The 18,910-nt window shown below is 35.4% G+C and overlaps 1 protein-coding gene across 3 annotated transcripts; it reads left to right on the top strand.

Moving 5' to 3' along the window:
• The first annotated feature begins 223 nt into the window (after positions 1 to 223).
• On the top strand, positions 224 to 18,243 carry LOC105692438 (E3 ubiquitin-protein ligase RNF38). Of its 3 annotated transcripts, none has more exons than XM_012411644.4 (10): positions 224 to 368; positions 7,222 to 7,546; positions 9,742 to 9,943; positions 10,190 to 10,274; positions 10,417 to 10,502; positions 10,586 to 11,185; positions 11,806 to 12,024; positions 12,455 to 12,744; positions 12,846 to 13,152; positions 13,289 to 18,243. In XM_012411644.4, the coding sequence occupies exons 2-10, from the start codon at positions 7,320 to 7,322 to the stop codon at positions 13,361 to 13,363; spliced, it is 2,091 nt and encodes a 696-aa protein (XP_012267067.2). In that variant the 5' UTR covers positions 224 to 368; positions 7,222 to 7,319; the 3' UTR covers positions 13,364 to 18,243. The 3 variants fall into 3 exon arrangements, with proteins under 3 accessions (XP_012267067.2, XP_012267069.2, XP_020711762.2); XM_012411646.4 differs by lacking the exon at positions 224 to 368 and adding an exon at positions 384 to 2,854; XM_020856103.3 differs by lacking the exons at positions 224 to 368; positions 7,222 to 7,546 and adding an exon at positions 385 to 2,854.
• Positions 18,244 to 18,910: the final 667 nt, after the last annotated feature.

The raw sequence follows: 18,910 nt of genomic DNA, 5'->3' as shown, positions 1-18,910 counted from the left end.
TTATTCTCTACCAATCCTCGGATAGTGCGTTCGTCCTTCTCCGCTGACCTTCGGTTCGGCGAAAAAATCGTTTGATTCGCAGAATCGTACGCACTATTTTACATCAAAGAAACCCCGTGCGAAATCAAATTATTTTTAATTTCCTATACAACTATAATTTCTTTCAAATATGTCAGACGTGACTAAATAAATTAGCGTTGTTTATAACGATCGGGGATTTTGGGTCGTCCCATTGGCTGGCACGATACGAGGCTGCGCACACCGATGCGAGCGACCCCGAGTGGCTAGTGGCGATTTGCGGCCATCACCAAATGACGGTTTCGCCCAGCGTTTCGACTATGACATCGCTCTGAAACCCGATAAAAAAGGTAGGATTTCACCCTGGTGCGATGAAACTTCTATCGTCTTTTCTGCTTCTGTAGATTATGCAACCTTCTATGGTGTTGGGCGTCATTTTTTCCCCGCTGGTTAACAACCTCCTTTGTCCATTTTCATTGTATTTGTCCCTAGTCCCTCCCCTGATTTTGATAAGTGCTTGACAAATAGAGGATGTACACTCGGCTGAAAAAGTTTCGTCTTCACGATTACACAATGCTTCGTGTGAAATTAAAAACGTCCCTGCATCTGGAATATCTTTCGCTTTTCACGTCGTTAGAAAACTGGTTTAACGTTTTAAATAATTTTCTCACCTGTGTTTATTCACGTATATAGATTTCAATCTTTGCATATTAGGTTATGTTGTGTTCTGTCGCCCACTAAATTCTATGCGGGAGTCGTGTATAACTATATATATATATATATATGTATTCAGTAACGCAACTACACACGTACGTGCGTCCCTGAGATCTCCATGTGATCAGTTAAATGCCCAGTGTGTGGCGTAAATGAGAACTGTATTGTAAAAAGAAAGAAAAAAAATGTTAATTACGAGCATCCAAGAAATTTGCACATTTCGCGTTACACAGTCTCGAATATCGCGTAAGTATCACGTATTGCATTTTACGTTATTCGAAAACTTGGCACCAGTTACTCGTTACATGGATGTACAGAAAAAAATAACCGAGCAATTCTAAGTGATTCGAATCTCGTGTTTCTTGCATTATTAACACGAGTAATTCAGTTCCGTGAATAATAATTAGGAAAATTTTCGTCGGACTCTGTAATAGGTTAATATTCATTTTGGTTGTTAGTAAATTAATCCGCAACTTTCCAAAACTGCATCGTTATTCTCAATAACTTTTACAACCTTCTGTCTACAAATTCCACTCAACGATTAGTTAGAAATTGTCGATATCATTTGTATTCTTGGCAATTGACGTATTTATTCGACACATAGATAATATGTTATACGATACATATTGTACATCAATTGCCGTCCAAAACTCACTCGTCGTTGATGAGGAAACAAAAGTAAAAGAAATAAATATTTATAATAAAATGAAGACGCAGATCTCGCATACCGACTCCAAAGTGACTCATTGTCAAACGAAACGCATTGGGGTTTCTATGCATATTGAGATCTTCGACCATTTGTATGCCTGTAATTTTAATGTGTACATATCCTTAATAAATTTGTGAATGTAAAGGGTTACGCCTTATTGTACCATCCGGTATGTAAGGTATACGTATTATATGTATATAAATACAAATTAAAACGTTGTAATGCCAAATATTCTTCAAATAGTTACTTGAGGGAGGTTTACACAATTTAGTCGTACATTGCTCGTTAGAATAATTGTGGTTTTGCCTGAGTTTAAGATTATATCATAAATGTATAGCATAACACCGCACTACCTGACAATAAAATAAATCCTCAATGCTAATTAGTGCGATTAGTACGAAATATACTGCACCGAAAAATTCGTAAATATACCCTGAAAAGTTTTATCGCTGTCAAGGAATGTGCATTAGTCGATGTTCGTTTTCCTTTTTTTTTTTTTTTTTCTTCTTCTAAATTTCGTTCATTTTATTTTTTTCATTCTTGCATTCGAATAATGTACACCTATCTAGATGTCTGGGATTGCCATGAGTCATGAGTTGTTGGAACACAGCACATTGTGGCCATAAGTGCGGCAGGCAGGCTACGGGTGAAGCATTACCACCTACTATGTAGGTAGGATTATAGATATAAGATAGCGAAAGAAGATGTGGTAGTCGCAGTACCATATCTCCCGTTGTTTTTTCCTTACTTTGTTCTTCCCGGTATATAGGAAATTAATCCGAGTAACGAAAAACCCGTTGAATATTATCAATTCCGCGTGTACCGTTACGGAAAACCTTTTGCCTTCGAGAAATTTTCGAAGGCGGTACACACGTACGGTACGTGCACACGCACATAGCCCGGTGTGCTATCTTTTTCTTTCACATTCCGTCTGCGGCCCCCGTGGCATCGCAGTATGCTTTGCCATCAGCGCTCCCTCGCATTAGGGCTCTGGGTTGCCGGTTTCCTCCTCCTCCTCCTCCTCTTCTCTCTCGATCCTTCGCCTTCCCGTTCTCTACTCTTCCTCTTTCTCTCTCCCTTTTTATTTCTCTCTTCCTTCCCCTTCCTTGCCCATCCTTCCCTCCCTCTGAGAGCCAGCCATATCTCAAAATGTTAAGCCCCCTGGACGTGGGGTAGGGGCCCGTCTTGGGTCTGCGGACGTCCCTGGTCTACCCTCCCCTCTCGTTCGGCTCTGCAGCCGTATTTCGTTTCAGTCGGCCGCGCGCTGCCCGTGGGTGCGGGTCTTTGTCCACATCTGTGTGTTCGTGTCGCGCTTCGAGTGTTTATTAATGTTGTTTTATTGTTAATTATTTTTTTTTTTTTTCATTTGACCTTCAACATCATGGCGCAGACTCGGGATCGCTTCGGTTTACGGTACACAGATATTTATTTATTTATTTATCATTAATTTATAGAGCCATCGGCGATGGAATGAAATTTTAAACTTGGAATACTCAACCCAGTGGTTGAATACTAAATCCAGTTGTGTGTGTCTTCGGTGCGTGCGGACCCACCAGAGGAACTCTCTCAACGCCCCGCAAATGTTTTGTCCGAATCGATATACGCGAGCGTAGAAGTTTGTAGTTATATCGTTGTGTTGTGTGCACATATGCGAAAGCCGAATATTTATATTTAGATTGAATCGTTTTGGTATCGGTATCGTTATTAATATTTTTTATTATCATATTATTTCATTATTCCAAAGGTTTCACCTGCGATACGATATTATAACGCATATTGTTCGGATAATTCTCACGTGTTTACAGTCTCCTTGCGTCGACGTATCTGCAGCTCAAGACGGAAAAATAAATAAAAATATTTTACGTTTTACGTATGAAGAATGGGAATATAAATTTTTGCAATTTTATATTTCGCATTATCATCGCTATTTACATATTTTCTTCGTAAACTTTATGCAAAAAAAATCTGCTATCTACGCGTACTACAGTTTATTATTTATTATTATTATTTTTTTTCGTCGTTCTTGAACTCGGCTATTTTGAATTATCGACTATCCCCGGCGACCTTACTCTTTTTTTGCACAATCGTTGAATTTTCATTCACTCACTGTAAAAAAAAATAAATTCATCTAACCCGCTAATGAATCTTGCAAAAAGCATTTTATACATTTATTTGGTTCAGACGAAATTATGCACAAGCTTTGCCCGCCCCTTGGTTTTTCAGAGAGTTGAGAAATCAATTTTTAGTTTGTAATGTAAAATTTAATTCACTGGGAAAAAATAAGTTGAACAATTTTCCAAGCACCGCAGGTATAAGTCATGGCAAATTCGGAGTCCCACAAACTCGTGTGATTCATGAACCTTTACTGCCTTGTGTCGGTTACATTTGTTCCGAAGCTGATATATCGTTGTCGAAATACATTTTATTCGTCATACTTGGTGCGTAATTCATGACTTATGGCGATTAGGGTACTGCGCGAAGACTAATAATTCGGAAACATCAACATACAGCTACAGCGAATATCTTTAAGATTATACTTTTTGGCGTCGTACTTCGTTTCTTCTTGTTTTTTCGTTATATGGTGACTTGTCCGAATATATTTTTAGGTGCTACGTACATAGGTTTCTACACGGTATTCTCGGCGAATCGGATAAAAAAATATATATTTTTTAACGAAATCGAATAAATTGTGAGTAGAGGATTCACTTTAAGAGCAACTTTTACAACATTCGGGCATTTCAAGGTCTCTATGGGCACCCGTACCGATTATTCGTGAGTACCGTTTCTACCGGGCACTTCCTGAAAAATCCAGGTGCCTTGACTCTCCTCCTTCGGGCTGCACACCACCTGCTTGTCTACCTATATTCAGGCTATACAAATAAGTTTTCTTTGAGAAAATAGAGAAAAAAAAAAGGTACGGAAAATCGGTACATTTTCTGCTGTTCGATTTCTTCATTCTATTATATTCTTATTTCGTTCTTCTTTTACGAGCCAACGACGCTGCTGTTGTTGCTTGAATTTCAGGTACCATATAACATCGTATGTATACAAAACTGGTATTATATATGTACTATATAAACTATGGGAAGAATTATATTGTTAGTACGGAGGTTAATTTTTTAGGTAATTAAACATATATACGTATATGTATAGCTTGGACCGTGAGCAATGAAAAAGATCTAAATTCGTTTTTTAAAACCTTATCAGATTGGTTGTTTTTCATCCATTTCGTGACAATTATTTCCATTAGTTTGAGTTTGAGGAACAGGCTACCGATCAAGACTGATTTCTCTAATGTTGCAAGTTATTGGTTAACGAAATCTGATTTGAATCATCAAGGGGATATCCCGAATCGGACACTGTTCCGCGGTGAAAACGATTTCACTTAACCGCGGCTGAAATTTCGTGAAAATCTCCGTTAGCTTGGAACGACTTGTGTACAGCGTGACATTCGTTAATTCTAGATTTAAATTCTCGTCCTTTCATCTATTTATTCAATAATTGATTGATTTATTCATTTTTGGATTCGTTTTTTTTTCCTTCTCGTATTACTTGATTTTTTCTACAAAGAATATTCTGTCCTCCCAAGAAACTTGTGTCAGCTTTGTGTTACTCTCACGCACACATGCGTAACATCCCATATTTGAAATCTGTGAAAAATACACTTTATATTCATGTAATGTAAAGTCTGAAAATTCTTTAAGAATCGTCGCACTCCTCGAGTGCTGTATGTTATTATTTAAATGATTTTTATTTATTTATATATTTATTTTTACGATAGAAGCACCGATCACGACGACATTTTGTTTGCTCAATTTCTGTTCGATATGTTTTTTGTATGAAAGATATATAAAATAAAAAGAAAAAATAAGAATAAAAATAAACGTAAAAAGAAATGAAGAGTATTTTTTTTTTTTTTTGTAGTAGTAACTGTTCGAAGAGTTGTGTTCAATTGGTGCAAGTCAACCGGTCTGTTGGGTTAAATGCCAAAATTTATGTGTGGCAAAGTTCCCTATGGAAGTTTTCAGGTCTCTCCTTTTTGACTTACTCCACGTTTAAAGGTAAACTGGTTTCGCTCGACAGCCCAAGGGAGGCTGTCCAGGCGAAGGAAAAGCAACGGGTCCCAGGCATTTAATTGCTTTTTTACCAAACAGGCCAAAGATAGTTTATCCACATATTATCGGTGTAATACACCGTTAGTGATACCCTGTCCGTACCGATAGGAATAGGTCATATGGTACAGAAATATTTCCGAAAATTTATATTTCAACGTAGTATGGTACATCCCATGAAACACATAAAACGATTCGAAAAGTCCACGCAATTAGATAGGACGCGAAATTCTACGAAAAATTCTAATTCCTTATACTGTTTTACTTATTAATTAAATTTGTACTCATACATGGTCGAAGATTTTATACATGCTCACGACTCGTTTGCATTGGTTTGCTACTCGCGTCGTAGTAGGAACGATGCAAAAAGTAGAGGTGTGTTGGTTATTGGAATGCATGAACTTTGTCGTCACTTCACCTATGTGTTATGTTTCATATTTTGGAGTAAATATTAAATTGTTTGTAGAGAATATTTCATTTATATTTTTGATAATACTAATAGCAAAATTAGTTTGTTCTTTGTATTAGTTGTTTAACTTTATACGTATACTGGTGCATTTTCATGGCAGACTTACTAATTCATAGATATCATAATATCCTGTTATTCACTATATGCATGATTATTTTTAGAGGATTTGAATATCGTTGCTTCATCGGGTAGAAAATGAGACACATGATTTTTGTATAATTATTTTCTTTTTCTTTTTTTCCCTACCTAATAGTGTTTTCAGTTTACTAATATATTTCAAACGGTATCCAACATCCCCAGCTTTACCTTTTCTTCATTTTTTTTTTTTTTTCTTCAGAAGCTTCTAATGAGAATGTTCTTGTTATATATAGATGGATGTATTCGATGTGATATTTCGAGTGTTTATTGCCATATTGGATTTTCTTTTCGAATAAAGTTAGACACGATTTCTTGTTCAATGTTCACGAAATTCAAATGGTTCGCACACCGCATATTATACGAGTATGATAGATGAAACCTTTTACAGCTTGAAAAATTATATAGATAAAAATCATTTCATTATTTGATTATTCAATCAATGTATACGTGTTCTATGAAAATTTCGGAGGTATTTTTTTCCAAAGTTTAAACGAATAACAACATTTTTGTGACACTTGATATTCATTCTATACCGTTCCAATATTGAAAACGAATTACCGTGACTTCATATTTTCATTATTCGAAAATCGGCAGTGAACTTGTACCTATATTATACCTAAGAACATTATCTTTACCAAGCTTATATCGGACATTGCATTTCAACTGGACCAGCATTCAAGCCTCGTTATTTCTATTCATTTCTTATATCTTTTTTCAAATCGGACGAAACAAAATGTTCCTTTCTTTTCGATAGTCCTAAACAGCTATTCAAGCATTTGAACTGTTCTGAAGACCCATTTTCAAAGATCTGAATTAAATGTTATGAAAATTCTGTATTGGATTTTACTGATTTTGAGCCAAAAAAAAAACAATAAAACTAAATTTATTCCGGGGTTTTTATGATGGCATAAGAAAATGGGGGAAAGTTTGGACCTGGTGAAGTTGTCATGAAGTGTCCTATATATTGGTGAACGTAACGATGGAATAAAAAATAAATTGTTGGAAGACGCATTACATGTATGTATATGGCTGTGGTATAAAGCGAATTAAATGACCGTCAGGTTTGGCCATACTGACCGAGTCGTATATCAGATCTCAGCCAAACTACAACTTAAAGTTGAGATAGACGCGAAGTCGTAGCCTCCGAGGTACCGAGCAAATGAACGGCCCTGGAAATCACCAGCACCGCAGTTTGGGCATGCCGGGGCGCTACCGGGGTGGAGTAGGGGGTGGGGTCCCCCCGGGGGGCCATTCTCGGGGGTCCGCGCCCCACAACCGGGGCTGGCACAATCACAACCAGCACCCACAGCACGCTCACAATCAGCTTAATCAGCAATACAAGGAATATCCCCACCGGCATCTCCAACAGCCGCGCTTCCATAATGGGTATAATGGAGATTTTTAAACAACAATAAAAAATTGGGCTGGATGTAGGTACCTGCATTATATGACTGTACCAAGTCCTGATGACGGTAGCGTTATTCAACATCTCTTGACGAAAATTATTGTCGGCTCAATTCAGTTATCGCATCGAAAACGCGGATCTCCCGTATGATTTTTATCCATATCGCCTTGGTTCTGGGTACTGAAAATATCTGCAATATCTTAAAATGAAACTTGCTTGAATAGGACGAACATGTTTGTTCATGACTGCCTTTGTATTTTGAAATATTTTAGGTACAGCAATATCCATACATTCGTGGAATCAAGCTAGCTACTTAGATGGTTTTTGATACAAAATTTTTATATTCGCCATTGATTTTATCAATGCCGATGCGACAAGTAGAATTGATCTGCTAAGTTTTACGGACCCAATGGTAATTGAATAGCTGTAGTAATTTTTACCGCCATTTGTCTGAATATTCTGACGACAAGATACAAACCTGAAAAATTCCTACAAACGTCAAATCTTGAATTTACGCGAACTGATCCAGAAATAATCATTTACAATTTTAATAGTAAATCGAAATCGTGTTGACTTTCAAGATAAATAACGGTTTTTGTGAAAGCTGTTCGCGTTCGGGCAAAATTACAAAAAATATATCAGTTTAATGGTTGACGTGATGAAATTGATTTTAAAAACATACGTGAAAATCCATGATATTCAGAAAGTTACCTTTCATCAAGAGTCGGCAATCAAATGGTGTTTCAGCTAACGTAATAGAAATTATTATAATTTCTTATGCATAACTGTCCGACCATGACATATGAAAAACCTGGTTCTTCGATTACACTCAAAGAACGTACAGTTGGTTGAACAACAGAATTTTTCATCTAAGCCTGAATTGCAGTTTCATATTTTGGTGAGATATCTCACCAATGATCAAATATCGTTGGAGTTTTTCCACATCTATGGCGCTCAAAATTTGAATTGCCAAAAGCTTTAAGTACGTCCAAAGTATGAGTCACTAATTTGTCAGTTAAGGGAGTTTGTTCAGTACGGGTCAATTCTGATTCACTTTGTGTATTAATTCTAGACTTTGGGCTAATGTTTGAACGTTGCATGGTCAAGTAGGGATGATCCTTGAGTATTTTCATTGCTACTGACCCATTCATATTTCATCTTTGGTCTTATGAAGTCACATAGTTCATGTTTATTTTGCATCCAGCCCAATAAGTATGAAAACCAAATTTGCCATGGACAGAAAATGGCAAGATTATCATTAATCACATTAATCACAAACTCTTATTTCAAAAGTCATGACCTAGCGAAGTGATAGACTTTGTCGATATTGAAAGATGTCTAATAACTGAGATACAGTGTATTCAACTAGATCGGAGCTCTGGATTAGTGAAGAATTATTTTTCGAATTCATCACATACACAATTGCTCGACTAAATGCATACCTATGATTTGAATAATTTATTGGCTCCGTACTTTGTAAATATGTTGTATATTACAAAGAATGAACTCTGCAACACTTATAATCCACGTTCTTATCTATTGACTTTTCAATTTCAATTATTTATAATAATTCTTGGTTTTATGTAATGTAATATGTTACTAGTTTATATCTTGTTTGGCATGTATATAAAGTTTTTGTAAAGTATTTTCCTTGGTTTACATCGTTTTGACAATGAGTACAACATGTAGAACTAATTGGTGATGGTGTAATTGAAAGCTATTTTTTTAAATGCTGCAGAATCGCATCAAACGCCTGTTATTTTTTTCTGATAATTTCTTATCAAATAATTTACATTAACTTAAATTGTCTCGTACACGCAATTCATTGTTTTACTGTAATTTACAGATTGGAATAACTGTAAGAAAATTATTAGCGTCCCTGGTATTAGATGAATCTATAACAAGCTGAGCTGTAAAAACAGAATTTGAGCCAAGCTCATAAAATGCAGTTCAACGTTGTGAAAAATATAAATATTCTGTACCTGGTTGCACTACCAAATTGAACGTATTCATTTTCATCAGGTTAAACATTCCATAAACATTTCACCTCATTCAAGACATGAATTAGCAAAATAAAGAAATGATCACATGAACAAATACGCACAGTTGTACCAGTTCGATACACAACTTTCAATATGAACATTTATTATACTTCCTATTTTCTCTCTGTTCTCAGAGATTGTCCAGGGGTAGGCACGTCGTCGGGTCCGACTGGAAAAGAAGTTTCTTATCACGGTGCAGTTGGAGGACCAAGTGTTGGCTACAAGCCACCTTCTCAGCACAGTCCACAAATAAGAGGTCCACTACCCTTATTTCCACAAGAGCCCGCGGGGCCTGCGACTAATTCACCTCCTCTGCATATTAATATTTGTGGTCAGGTGGGTATACGCTTTGATGAGCATGGTTCTTCAAGCGTAAATTTAAATTGAAATTTCATAGGATGTGCAGATCTTTCAATACAATGAAAACGTGCTACTAATGTCACTATCTTTTTTCATCCATAAAGCAGAAGTACATTGTCATTGCAGTCTCATTGGTCAGTGCTAGATGGAATGAGAAATCAAACCATTCCCAAAATTGTCTATCTTAATAATATTTTTAAAACTCTACTCCTTTGATTTTAGGAAAATGCTATGCGAGATCCTCTCAATTTGAGCCCAGGTCGGGGAGGCAGTGGCATTGATATGGAATATCGCAGAAATTCACAAGGTATTTGCAACTAATACGAATTTCTAAACAGTCTTTCAATTTTGCTTTGATCCAAATAGTGTATTAATCATGTACGTGGTTAGTTCATGTCTTCGAATTCTAAACTATTCATTCCAAACCATTGTTGATCTTGTTTTTGTAGCTACCAATCAGATGCCTTTGAATCCGGTCCAACTGCAGCCTTCCCCAACATATTATAGACAAACCAGTCAGGATGATGGCAGAAAGGTATGTCTCAAGACCATGAAATATTGAGCTAACTTGTACTTGCACACAGCAGTTCAATACCACAGTTTTATTTCATTACTTAGAGTGAATCTCCATCAAGAAAACGTCGCAGAATATCCCGAAATGGCACAGTATCTGGAATAGAAGTTCGAGAAACTACGCCACCAGCTCCTACACCACCTCTTCATACTCCCCCTGGATCGTGGGAACTACCAGGTGCAGCGCAGCGCAGATCACCAAGAAATCATATGTCTACACGCGGTAGCCCTCCAATCAGAAATCGTTACCAACGCTATCCTGACTCCTTCGTTATGTCCTATCCTTTCCCTCACAATCCAGGAATCCATAATTCTCACCACAGCATACATAATGCTCATCATACTATTCACAATACCCATGATAATATTCAAAATTCACATCATAATATCCATAACACACACCATAATATCCACAACACACATCAAACTCATCCACATCATCCTGCTGGCACCGCTCACCACCCTGGTCAAGGAGCAACAGGTCCAATGGTTGTCGAGGTGGGACAAGTTGGAGTTTCTGGACTCGGAGTCGCAGTTGGCGGAGAACCAATATGGCACCCACAGGCAACTGGATACAGAATTCCTTGCCAGCTCCATGAAATTTACACAACAACTGGTGCTCATGCATTTGCTCACACGTGCCAGGTAAGAATAAAACTTCTGTTGGTATGTCATAAGAATGATTCGTTCAGCAATGATCAATTCTTTGAATTGGAGATATTGTCAGAACGTGATCACCAAAGTATTTTTTGTTAATGTGTTAGTTGATTCAAAATTTTCGAAACTATCCCATTCCATAATTAAGGCAACTTCTAGCATTTGACACTTACATTCCACGGATCTCGTAACTTTCTTGGGGAGTGAATATCACACCCAATTATAAATTAACATATCTACTTAAAATGCATGAAGTTAAGTTAATGTATGCGTCACAGATGTTCAGTTCAAGGGATAGGGGCTTAGCCCATTGCTGCATCTACTATCTGCACCTGTATCCTTCAATAAATTATGCTCACCATATGTGAGAACTTGAGCATAAGTAATGCAGCAGCATTAGTGCACGTATATCGTCTTCTACCATGGCAGAGAAAACATTTTGAAACACAAAGTATCATTGGAAAGAAATTTTCTTCATACTCATAATTGAGATGAAAATTTCTTTGACTACGTTTTTGAGGATTCATCGGGCAGATATAGTTCACTGACCCTATGAAAATACGAATCAATTGACAACTTCTAGATGGAAAATTTGAATTTTGAATTAGGTGGCACACCATCATCATCACCACAGCCACTATTCCGCGGCTCATCCAGGGCACCCTGGTCATCCAAGCCATGGCCTGGTTGGTTCTGTTGTTGGAACTGCTCCAAGGGGATATCCGCCACCTGCTGGTGGTCCGGTGGCTGCACTACATCATCCTCATCCGCCTCCACCACCTGTCCACACAACTCACTATGCTACCCATCATCAGTTATCACAACAGGTAGAGGCAATATAAATTTCTCACTCACAATCTACATTTGAATGGGTATTCAGTTTTCAAAAATATAAGATTGCAAAATTTCCTTGCAATTACATTCAGTACCTGATTTATAGATAATATGTCATCATCATAAGGAACTAAGATTATCATTTAGAGCTGATATGCATTTTTTCTGATAATGAGGTGAGACAAAGATTCGGAACTTGCTTTTGTTTTCCAACTTGATTTTAATAATCTCTCATATTGGAGCCCAAAAAAAGTTCAAACTTTTGTTATCATAAATACAGTTCTGCGTACAGTTCGTTTCTTTGTACAGTGTGTGAAGGATAATTCTTACAATAATTGGCATGTTAAAAGATACAGTGTGCCATCGATATTCCATATATCGAATTACCAGGTTTTCTCAGCAACAACGAATGTTAATTCACAGCGTGAAGTGGAATTGGAGTTGATAGAGTCTCACCATCATCACCGCGTCGGTGGAACTGGTGGACCACCTTTACCTTTGCCACATTCATTCTCACCACCGGCTTTAGCTCAAGTCACGACACCTCCACCTATATTTTTATCTGAGGCCCGAGGCAGTCAATTAGAAATGCTTCAGTCCAGGACACGACGACCCGCTGCCAATGTGAGACGACAGAGGCCTACTAGATGGCGTCCTTGGCATACACCACCCCTACCACCAGGACCTTATCCTGGTTTATTGTTACATTTCTTGTAAGTTTACCCAATGTATGCGAATGTATTATGTTGCTTTTTTTCTAGTAATTGTTCTACAAGTATCATTTCTGTTCTGCATAATGTGATTTGTATTTCAGAGCAATGTTCAGCAATCCACCTTTGTCCCCATATAGTCAGACTGAATTATCTTCGCCGGAGTCTACAGAGACTGAAAATTATGAAGCGTTATTATCATTGGCTGAGAGACTGGGTGAGGCTAAGCCTCGGGGTCTGACTCGAGCAGAAGTAGAGCAACTGCCGTCGTACAAATTCAATGCAGAAACTCATCAGGGTGATCAAACCAATTGTGTTGTCTGTATGTGTGACTTCGAGGCTTTGCAATCACTGCGAGTGCTACCCTGCTCACACGAATTTCATGCTAAGTGCATTGACAAGTGGCTCAAGGTGAGTTAAATTATTTAATGGACCGCAACTTATGAGCAAAGAACTTTGAGAAGTTGGCTATTTGAAGCAGTTCAGAGGGTCAATGTATTATTTACCGATAAGAAATTATCCATGATTTCTTTTTTTATGCTCGCAGTCGAACAGAACATGTCCGATTTGCCGAGGAGATGCGGGCGAGTATTTCGGAGGCGGAGGTGGCAACAGTGACTGACGTCCTGAATCCCAGGCACGCTAGCGCCGCCATCAGAACACAACAGCCTCACCTGATCACCCTCCACTGTCGAATATTGCAGTGCTGATTTGCACCAATCTGTGCTGGTAAGCACAATGTTTACCTTAATATTATTCAGTTATTATCAATAGAATTATTCTTATAGCAATAGATATTTTTCATCTAACTGTTGTTGCCACAAGAGAAATACTTATATTCAAATTGCAATGATCTAATGAAAATTTGAAAATACACTTTGAGCATTGTAAATTAAAAAGTTCATAGATATATATTAAATTTGATCGACGTGATTTGTCAAGGGGCTTCGATTGCACGACACTTTACCAAAACTTTATTAATCGAATCCACACCATTTCGCCATGCTATCCTAGGCATGCCCACCTGTGTATTGCAATTCTACTGTATCTAAGAAACGTATTAAAAGCGATCCGGTTATACTGGCTTATTTAATGTATATTTTTTTCAAATTTTCACGAGTCGCGTTATAGGATTTCGCTAAATCTCTTATAAGCAAATGTTTCGTTCGAATATCTGTATAATTTAAATCTCTATGTCTTGCTGTTTTGATGAGACATTTCTACTGTACACTAATAAATTAGACCGTATCCAGTTTTGCCAGCACGGTATTTACTACGCGATAAAACTAACTGGATACGGAGATGATGGAACATCCCAAGGAAAATATGTCTCCAAAATATGTAAGTGAACCATATATTCCGCGTACGTAATATAATGAAAATTCTAATCAAGTTTACGGTAATTTTTTAATGTTTACAATGCTTGTAAGTGAGTTTTTAAAGATATTTACAATGGCTTAGTAATCATCTACCTATAAATCGATCAGGTATGTTATTCAATTTCGGAACCGAACTTGGAGCCAAAGCTGACTAGAAAAGTATGCATAGTTGATGGATTTTTGTTCGTTTTTTTTATGGGATTTGAAAATGATTATATTCTGCAGATGTCTTTATTTGTTTATTGGGCATTTTCTCAAGGGCGATAATTTGATGACAAAACAGTTATTTATAATAATTTAAATTTGCAATTAACGTGGATTAAGTTATTGTTTAATCTAACGTTGTTTATTTACATACATATATATTGCTTTCCATTAATTGCTTAAATTTTTAAGTACAATCGTTCAATATAATTATAGTTTGTACCACTGATCAGTGGTTTGTACATATTAAGTGTTGGTTTCGACTTTTAACCAAATGTAGGTTCTAAGTTTTGCAATAAAAGCTACTATTATTATTATATGAAGTCATTGGCTTTTGGTGTTTAAGTAGCTATGGGGGTGAATTTATTCAATGCAGATTTTCTAAGTAATTATTATCTAGTTTGGACATTCAAAGTATCATTTAATGTGGCCAACACAACGGTTGACCATTACCGAGAAAATCCCTCGTCAAAAAAAGTTTTATTAAAATATCAAAAGATCAGGCAGGTTCTCGTTTATACTCCAGCAAGACTCATGCAACCTACAGGAGTCGACGAATACCATCAAAGCTCCCAGTTAAAAGGAATTTGATTTTCAAGAATGAACGTGAGCAAACAAGTGAAAAATGAACTTAGGATTCAAAAATACATTATTGGTTGGACACTTGTACCCATCATATATTTGGCAATGAATGTTGTAAACAGAACATTTCATGAATTCGAAATACCTAATTTATTTGAAATTTCCTAATGGGATTGATTTTGACTTTTTATTGACCTTGTATTCTGTTAAAGTAGCTCACGATGGCTATGTTCATGGGTTTTGCTGATTATAGAAAACTATCCTGTCAAAAAAGTATGTAACTTGCAACCAATAGTCAACTGTAAAATGTGAAAATTGAAAAATCCGCTTCTGTTTCCTGCGTAACTACCTCTGAAGAATGAATGGAACAATTGATATTTTTTTATACACCGATAATCAATAAACTTATGATAAAAAGTTAATTAAATTGCCATGTTAAAAATTCATTGGTTAATGAATTATTCAGTAATTAACTTAGATTAACAACTAATGCTAATATTAGCATATGTAGTAAACAGCTAGCATAGGAAGAATGGAATGGTACGAAGAACGTATTAGAAATTGGGTGCTTTGCGATATATTTTTTTTCAGGCTTTTGACATTATTATTTATTAAGTGGTATTTGATAATAGAATCTTAGGTGCAAAGAAATAAAAAAATTCTCATAACTTGAGGGAAGGCGGATGTTGCATAACTTAACTTTGTTTCATCGGAAAAGAGGCCCAAGATGTGCTCTTGCTAGTGTTCTTGCTAAACAGAGGCCTAGTCTTGATAATCTGAGATGACGTCGCCTCCTAGCAAACTCTAAGCCAGTGATGTAATATATTAATTGAAATGGTACTCCTCTGCATATCCAAGCTTCTAGATATAATTATTGTATTGCATAGGTGACTAATTTACTTTGTTTTTGTTGAAGCTGATATCTTCCATACGTGTGGTATGTGGTAGTAGTGATTCACATGTATTAGGAAATATTAGTATTTTTTTTCACTGTCCATCATTTGTGGTAAATTGGCGAAACACATATGAATATTAGTTAGTAAAATTTTGAATTAGTTATAACTCTAGTATGATTGACAAAAAAGTGCTGGATATCATAAAAGTGACATAGATAAGTATTCTAGTAAAATTTGCAATGGTTGGTTGGAATTTAAATGGTTTCAAAGAAATGAAAATTAATTGAATTTATACAGAAACTTGGAAAGTTTTTCCTACTAGATGTAATAATTAATGATATGTTAGTTAGTTACTCGTTATGTTCACCGGTAACTGGCACATTTTTTTATTTAGATACTTTAAAGCTTCCTCATATTTAGTCTTATAGTACTTGAAAAGCGTGCTTGCTGAAACCATTCCATTCATACCCCTTTTGTCACGTATGTTGCAACAAATAGATTCGAACAGCTGAGTTCGTGTAGCTAGGAAATTATTTTTCATTTGTTAACTGAAGCGTCTTAAGAAAACTGCGCATAATAATTATAATGTTGTTATTATTATGATTATTAATGATTATGATAATGATAACAACGATAAAATAACAATAGCAAATAAACTAATTGTAATTAATGTTGTTTGAAATCGTTAACTTATAGACAATAGGTGTTAAATATTTGCTTTCCTCAATTTACTTTATACAGCAATTCATTTTTTTTGTATTAAAGAAAGGTTGATTTGTTTTTCTTTTTTAAATCATATATACATATGTAGATATACCTACATTCATATTTAGTAATTGATTAGCTTTTTAAATGTCCTTCCATTTTTCGATGGCGTGTCCTCACCATGGTATCAGGAAGAACTCCTAAATGAAAACCATATGTACGTAACCAGTTAAGCAAAGAGTGGAACAATATGTAACCTAGATGATTAAAAACAAAACGAGAGAAAAAAAATAGGGCGATATCTGAACAATAATCCATATAAAAATTAAATGTGAAAGAATTTCAATAATTACAGACACTGATGATATTGGAAGTTTAAAAACACATATCATTAAAAACACATACACCGAAATTGAAGAGAGAGAACTTGGACGATATATGATATCTTGAATAGTCTTTCTCACTAAAAGAGACATTTATACAATTCAAATATTATCCAGTAAAACTGTGACACATGCCTGCGGTGGAACTACCTTTGATTTCATAGCTATATTTTCGATGAAATGGTGCCTGCAAAATTAAATCAGCTAAGTGAAAAGCGTAGGTCAAGTAATATCTACTCGATGAAGTTGCGCTGACCATTTTTTTTTAGTTCAATGCAAATAAGAAGAAAAAACAATAGTAATAAAAAACAAAATGAATACATTTGGTTTTATTGATGTATATTTATTTTTGAATCTAAATGAATCAGAATTTCAAACAATATTCACTCAGAATTAATCTATATTGTTCCAAATATGAAGTTTACGAATATACTTCATCCAAAGAAATTTCTCTCCTTAATTTCAAAAACCAATCCAATATATTATGAAATGTTTAAAAAAGAAAGAGGGTATAAATAATACAGCATATAGATTTTCCTTACGGTGTGATAATTTTTGATAATTTTTCTAGTAGTTTAAATAAAATTAAAGATAAATATATAAATAACTGTAACAGAAATGAATTAAAAAAAAACAACAAAAAAACAAAAAAAAAAGTGCAAGTTTAACGTATAACAATTGTGATTAATGTGTGCAGGACGCCACTGATTGGTATAGCGTAGCGGCCATATATTATAACAGTTTCATTAGGTTAATTACTTATTTTGGTGATAATCCATTCGAACATACTAAGCTTTTTAACAATAGTTCAATCGTCGGTTAAATCCTACATTATTACGAAACTGCCCAATTAATGTTTAGTTCTATATAAATATATCCAAATACAAATATTATTTAATTTTTTTTTTGTGTAATTATTATTATTATTATGGATGCATATAAATAATGAATATCGAATAATAACTGCGCTTTTAAACACAAAAACATTAATATGTAGCTACAGGTAATCAACGATTAAATACCTTCAAATACAATTATAACTGTACAGACGCGAGATACGATGCCAAACATTATATTATTACTGATTAATTATTATTAAAAACAAATTACACAAAAAAAAACTTTTTCTCATTAATTTTCTGTTGATCTATCATTTAATTTATTACAAATTACCCCATCGACCATATACATTATACATATTTTCAACATTAATTTATATCCAACGCATATGTATTTTACCAAAAAAAATTTTGTTTTCGAAACTCCGTTGTGTTAAATCGTGGAAATAAATATGTCGCAACTGTAAAGCTTCGTATTTATAATAAACAGCTTTTATTACTTGTTTTTCACATACGTACGATTTTGCCTTGAGTTTAATGCAATAATCGACTCGCCTGTATAAATTTATCATACCACATTTCGTTCCGTACTGCGAGACATTATTCGATGACTATTTCAGATAATTCGATACAATGCCGATTTTAAGAACAATTGATAAATAAAAAATATAATCCTCGTCACAGTACACGTATCTTCTAAAATTGGCTATTAATTCCTGCAAAAATACGTATATTGTGGCGTAAAAATGGCGTATAGGCGTTGCCTTTAAACGGTCTACTCATATAACATGGAATATATAAAATTTTAAAGGTGAATCCGGTATAGCTTTGCGTCATCGTACGAGTAAATAAATAAATAAATAAACAGGTTTGATATGACGTCCTGCAGACTTATAAACCAAATTCCTGGAGTATAGCGCGCAAGTTGATTTTCCTTTCAGTATAACTGAGTACGTCACGGATTGTTGAGTCAGTTGGAAAGTACGTTGAAAGTTTATACATATGTATATGTTCTATTCGTTATCTGTACGCACTGTTCGTTGTGCAGTAAATGGAGTTACTCGGGAGAGTAATTAGCGCCTCCATGCAATATACTATACATGTGTATGCTGATATATAGGTACGCGTTTGCATGAGTGTATTTCTATCTTTTTCTCGATACGGGCTCAAGGGGGAGTTTC

This window comes from Athalia rosae, chromosome 1 (genome assembly GCF_917208135.1).
Source record: "Athalia rosae chromosome 1, iyAthRosa1.1, whole genome shotgun sequence".
Lineage (NCBI taxonomy): Eukaryota > Metazoa > Arthropoda > Insecta > Hymenoptera > Athaliidae > Athalia > Athalia rosae.
This window is presented reverse-complemented; position numbering and strand designations above follow the sequence as displayed.

Coding starts and splice junctions, on each gene's coding strand:
- LOC105692438 (XM_012411644.4), top strand. CDS start 7,320: ATGAACGGCCCTGGAAATCACCAGCACCGCAGTTTGGGCATGCCGGGG. Junction 7,547..9,741: donor CAGCCGCGCTTCCATAATGG/GTATAATGGAGA, acceptor CTCTGTTCTCAG/AGATTGTCCAGGGGTAGGCA. Junction 10,275..10,416: donor ATATCGCAGAAATTCACAAG/GTATTTGCAACT, acceptor TTGTTTTTGTAG/CTACCAATCAGATGCCTTTG.